The sequence below is a fragment of the Macaca mulatta genome, chromosome 20, assembly GCF_049350105.2.
Source record: "Macaca mulatta isolate MMU2019108-1 chromosome 20, T2T-MMU8v2.0, whole genome shotgun sequence".
NCBI lineage: Eukaryota > Metazoa > Chordata > Mammalia > Primates > Cercopithecidae > Macaca > Macaca mulatta.
This window is the reverse complement of record NC_133425.1, coordinates 53,880,596-53,886,606: the sequence shown is the minus strand read 5'-3', so window position 1 is coordinate 53,886,606 and position 6,011 is coordinate 53,880,596. Positions and strand designations below refer to the sequence as shown.

At 40.6% G+C, this 6,011-nt stretch overlaps 1 protein-coding gene across 7 annotated transcripts in view; it reads right to left on the bottom strand.

The window, feature by feature from the left end:
* CFAP263 (cilia and flagella associated protein 263) overlaps nt 1-6,011 on the bottom strand; it is a 77,544-nt gene that overhangs the window by 47,402 nt on the left and 24,131 nt on the right. For all 7 annotated transcript variants that reach the window (XR_013411829.1, XM_077986342.1, XM_028841180.2 and 4 more), the window contains one exon: nt 1,046-1,201. Coding sequence is in view for 6 of the 7 variants with exons in the window: in XM_077986342.1 (XP_077842468.1) it covers nt 1,046-1,201 (156 nt within the window). In the remaining variant the exon portion in view is untranslated. The remainder of the gene's footprint in view (nt 1-1,045; nt 1,202-6,011) is intronic.

The window sequence follows — 6,011 nt, the reverse complement described above, 5'->3', positions numbered from 1 at the left end:
TGAAAGAAAAAAGAAAAGAAAAGAAAAAAAAACTATAAAGGAGAGTGGGGAGAAGGTCACTTGGGGAAAACTGATTATGGTTACTCAGAATGCAGCCCTCATCCAGCCCCGTGATGGTGCAGGCAACCCTGTGTGGGGCAGCATGTCCTCCATGCATGCTGCTGTGTGGGGGCCACCAAGGGGCAGCACCCACCCAGAGGATTTTTCTATAGAGCATGTTTCTTCTGCTCAGTGAAGTGAGAAGTTGCATGCTCCTGCCACGATTCCGCTACTTCTCAGCTTCAGATCTAAGGGGCCTAAGTTTGGATCCTAATTTACTCTCTGCTGCAAAATGGCCAAAGGAGAGGCAGAAGAAAGTAACATAGGAAATGGGAACCAGGGTCTAGATGTGAAAACGCCAAGGTCCCAGTTTTCCAAGTGACCTGACTGGCTTTCTAAGCTACTCTGATGATGTCCTGCGTGACCTCAGTTTGCAACGTGGCCATGGCAGTCTGGGTGCTTGTCTTTCTTCTGACACCAGCATATGGTTTCCATTGCCCATTTATCCCCCACAGCTCACAGGAGCAAGGGCGCTTCCTGTCACACTACCATATTCAAAGTCTGCGGGATTCGTTGAAAAGCAGAAAGACCCATGGCGACTGTGTACATGCATGGAATGAGGTCCTGAGTGATATTTAAAAATCTATCAGTATCTCATTTTTTAAAAAACTGACTTCTCCATGTATAAAGTAGCAATCACTAAATTACCAGTGCAGAGGGATTCAGAAACTTCTAGAATTCATTAAGAAAACAGGCAACTAAAAACACACTATTACTACAGAGTTTCTCCCTGAAAATGGAAAAGACCCTGCCCCTAACAATGCAAAAGGGGGAACTTAAAAAAAAAATCATCCTTCATCTTGGTTTAATAGTTAAAGCAACTGCTGAGGTTTCTCCCAGAAATTACATATCCAAACATCTATATTCTTAGCCCAAAGAACAAAATCCTAAATGAAAACACTGAAGACATAAAAGACTGCCCATCTCAGGGCTCCCCGTGGCTCACCTCTGCTATCTCTACTTTCCTTTCCCACATCTTGATGCTCTTCTCCAAGTCCCCATTTAAGATCTTCTCCCGGACGTAAGTCATCACCTGTGGCGCCCGGAACTCAGCCAGCTGCTTCCGGAGCCTCTTGTTCACTGCCTCGGCTTTGGCCCGGTCCTGGGTTGGGAAGAACCAGTTACACCCAGGGAACCCCAGAAGTTCTTGCTTTGAGAACTCACTGGCCCTGACATCTCTTCCCATGGTTCTAATAGAGTTCCAAAAATAATGTTTACATTTTCAAAGAGGTTGGGGAGGGGGTGGGAATCACAAAACTCTGATTTTTTTGCAAAACATATTTTAAGCCAGTTCAGAAACACCTAGTGCGGTCTAAATAGTCTTGTTTCTTTCATTCCTTTCCCTTTTCTTTTCCTTTCCTTTCCTTTGTCTCTCTTCCCCTTTCCTTTCCTTCCCTCCTTCCTCTTCCTCTCCTTTATTAAGGAATGTGTTGTAGACTTCTTAGGGTTTTTCTGTGTGTGAAAAATTGTGTATTTAAGTGTACTTCGATCAGACTCAATTCACTTCCATGTCTTTTTAAATTATAAGGTATATATATAAAACATAAAATTTATCATCTTAACCATTTTTAACTATACAGTTCTGTGGCGTTAAGTACATTCACATTCTTGTGCAACCATCACCACCATCCATCTCCAGAACTCTTTTTGTCTTGTACAACTGAAATTCTGTACCCATTATACAATCACTCCTCCTTCCCTCGTCTCCCAGCCTCTGGCCCCCACCATTCCACTTTCTGTCTCTATGAATTTGACTTCTCTGGGTACCTCATATAAGTGGAATCATACACTATTTGTCCTTTTGTGACTGGCTTATTTCACTTAGCATAATGTCCTTAAGTTTCCTACACATGGTAGTATGCGTCAAAACATCCTTTCTTTCTAAGGTGGAATGATTTTCCGTTGTACGGATATACCACATTTTATTTATTTTGTTTATCCATTCATCCATCGATAAGACACTTGAGTTGCTTCCACTTCTTGGCTATTGTGAAGAATGGTGCTGTCAACATGGGTGTATAAAACTCTGTTCAATTCCCTTCTCAATTCTTTTGGGTACATTCCCAGATGCAGAATGGCTAGAACCTATGGTAATTCAATTTTGTGAGTAATCCTTGTCTTTTAAATATTTATTTTAAAAATTATCATACTGTAAAATTCATTAGCCCTTTTAATAAAATGCATTTTTTAAAAATTAACATCAGCTGGGGACAGTGGCTCACCCCTGTAATCCCAGCACTTTGGAAGGCTAAAGCGGGCGGATCACTTGAGGTCAGGAGTTTGAGACCAGCCTGGCCAACAGGGTGAAACCCCATCTCCACTAAAAATACAAAACTGAGTTAGGCATGGTGGCTTAGGCCTGTAATCCCAGCTATTTGGGAGGCTGAGGCAGGAGAATCGCTTGAACCCAGGAGGCGGAGGTTGCAGTGAGCCGAGATCATGACGCTTCACTCCAGCCTGAGCAACAGAGTGAAACTGTCTCCCCCCCAAAAATTAACATTATCCTTTTAACTTTTATTTTACTAATTCTTTTGTTTAGGCTATACATTCAGTTCAAATGGTACACTGTGACGAGCTCCCATCCCACTCCTGTCACCCCATCAGGAGGGTCTCCTGCCTAGAAGCATACACTGTTTTTAGGTTTTGTGCATCCTTCCAGAAATCTAGGCTTATACAAACATGTTTCCCTTTTTTGACCTAAATAGTAGCATACTCTATTCACTTTTATTCATCCAGATGTTTTCATTCAATAAATCTTGAAGATCTTTCTGTATCAGCACATGAAGAATTTACTCATTCTTTTTGACAGCTACATAATTTTCCACATGGATGTACCATAATTTAACAATTATCCCACAGTCACTTAACTGTTTAATCTCTTGCTATTACAATAAGCAATGCTGCAATTACTAACCATCTGGGTATACATCACATTGTCATTATGCAAGTGAATCAGTAGGATAAACTACTAAAAGTGAAATTGCTTGTTCTAGGGCAGTGGTTCTCAACCAGAGGTAATTTTGCCCCCAGGGGACATTTGGCAATGCCTAAAGACATTTTTGTGGGAATTAGAGGGGTGCTGCTGGCATCTAGTAGGTAGAGGCCAGTGATGCTACTAAAAACCCTACAATACACAAGACCTCCCCCTGCCCTGCCGCCACAAGAAAGAATTATCCAGCCCCAAATGTCAATAATAATGTGTTTAGGGTGAAAAACCCTGCCTTAAGCACATGTGCATGTTAATGTTTGGTAAACAGTGCTAAATTCCCCTTTATAATAATCAAGACAATTACACTTCCGCAGTAATGTTTGAGACTGCCGGTTTTCCCTCATTCTCTCACTCCAGTTTTATCAACTCTTTGATCTTTGTCAATCTAAGAGGAGGAAAATAATATCCCATCATAGCTTTATTTTGTATTCTTTGTATTATGAGTGAGGTAGAGCATTTTTCACGTTTTAGTATTTTAGCTTTTCAGTAAACTCTTGAAAACTTTTGCCCATTTTTTCTATTAGTTATTAGTTTTTTCTTGTTGATCTGTAGAAGTTATTTGTTTGGAGTTATTAGCTCCTTGTGATTTTAGATACAACATTTTTCCAGTTATTTACCTTTTGACTTTGCTTATGATCATTTTTGCTATGCGAAAAACTTACATTTTTATATAACTCACTTTACTGATGTCATAGTTTCTAGGTTTTATATTTTGAAAGGCCTCTTCATTCCAAGATTAAAAATTTTCCTAGTATTTATTTTAGGATTTTAATGGTTTTCTTACTTACATTTAAATATCTGATATACCTGAATTAACTTCAGTAAAAGACATAGTTCCAACTTAATTTTTTCCTTAATGGTTGACCAGTTACCCCAGTTACCCCATGTCATGTATTCAATAATCTGGCTGTCTGTTGATTAATGCCATGCCACTTTTATCATAAAGGTATCAACATCAAAGTTTTATCAAATATTTATATACTTATATGATCTGTATCAGGGTTCATTATAAGACCTTATACATTTTTCTTTGATCTTCCAGCCTATTCCTGAGCTTGTTTTAAATATTGTAACTTTATAACATATTTCATTATCTGATAGGGCTAGTCCTCTCATTTATTCATTTGGAATTTGGGGATACTCTTTTCCCCCCCCCAAAGGAATTTTTGAGTCAGTTGATTTAGATTCTTAACAACAAACAAACAAAAAAACCTTCCTTGGTATTTTAATTGGAATATCATATTTCACAGATCAACTTAAAGAGAACTAACATTTTTATTATGTTGAATCTTCCCAATATGGTATTGTCTTTTAATTCCTTGCTTCACAAAGCACAATCTGTGGCACTAGAAACACCTGGGAGCTGCAGACTCCCAGGCTACCCTGGACCTACCCACTCAGAATCTGTATTTTAATAAGATCCCCAGGTAATTGGTTTGCACCTTCCACTGTTTCAATACACTATAAAACAAGCCACTAATTTCATTTTTATTAACTTGTTTTCAGAATGCAATAATAAATTGTCAGGTGTTCAGTGAATAGCTCTTGTCTGTTTAGCATAAACAAACAACTGTGGAGAGACCCAAAGATATGGGCAGAACCATCAATGCATACTCCTGTCCAGATGGTGATTTGAGAATACCTAAGACAAATATTATGAAGTAGCAAGAACGAAGGCATTAAAACATAAGTGCTATAGCTGTGAGGGACACGCTGAGAAGACCAGAGATTATGATTCCCACCCAGCAACCCACAGCAATGTCACTATGGGAAAAGTTGTCCACTGTCCCACCCCAGTTCCAGGGCAGCAGTGCAGAAGTTTTGCCCAGGGAGAGAGGCTGTGTATTTGTCTGTTTTCACACTGCTGTAAAGAACTACCCGAGACTGGATAATTTTATAAAGAAAAGAAGATTTGATTGACTCACAGTTCTGCATGGCTAGGGAGGCCTCAGGAAACTTACAATCATGGTGGAAAGTGAAGGGGAAGTAAAGCACATTTTCACAAGGTAGCAGGAGAGAGAGCATGTGCAGCTGAAACTGCTACTTTAAAAACCATCAGATCTCGTGAGAACTCCCTCACTATCATAAGAACAGCATTAGGTAAACTGCCCCCATGATCCAATCACCTTCCACCAGGTGTCTCCTTTGACACATTGGAATTACAATTTGAGATGAGACTTGCATGGGGGCACAGAGCCAAACCAAATCAGGCTATAAATCAGAGGGCCATGGAATGTTGCCCAAGGGGACTTGCTTTATTTGGAACAGAGATGGGGAGCTCATGCCTAAGAACTGTGTGGGAAACAATGGAGTTTTTTAAGGTAAGCAATTTAGAGGAGGCTGGTAGTTCCACAATGTTAGTAGCAGCAAGTAAAATACTAAGCCAGCTATATGTTTAACAGAACAGAGAAAGAGACCACTAAGAAGAGCCCTTTGAGAGTTGGGGGAAGCCTCAAAGACTGGCAACACTTTGCCCCTGCAAAGGGTCCTGACTTTAATTGAATCAGAATGTAAAACAATTACTGTCTCAGGGTACTGTTGAAAGCAATAGAGCAATTAGCTAACAATTAATGAAGGCTGATGGCCAGGTGTGATGCCAATAGAGGTAGACCAGCTGTAAGCTTAGTAGGAAGATGCAGAGTCAAAGAGAACTCAGCAGAAGCAACAATTATCCCTGGTCATCAGGGCAATTGTATCCATGACCAAGGCTGCACCAGGTGAGGAGAAACATTAGAGAGTACTAACAGCAGGGGGCCGGGCGCGGTGGCTTACGCCTGTAATCCCAGCACTTTGGGAAGCCAAGGCAGGCAGATCACGAGGTCAGGAGATTGAGACCATCCTGGCTAATATGGCGAAACCCCGTCCCTACTAAACGTACAAAACATTAGCTGGGCGTGGTGGCGGGTGCCTGTAGTCCCAGCTA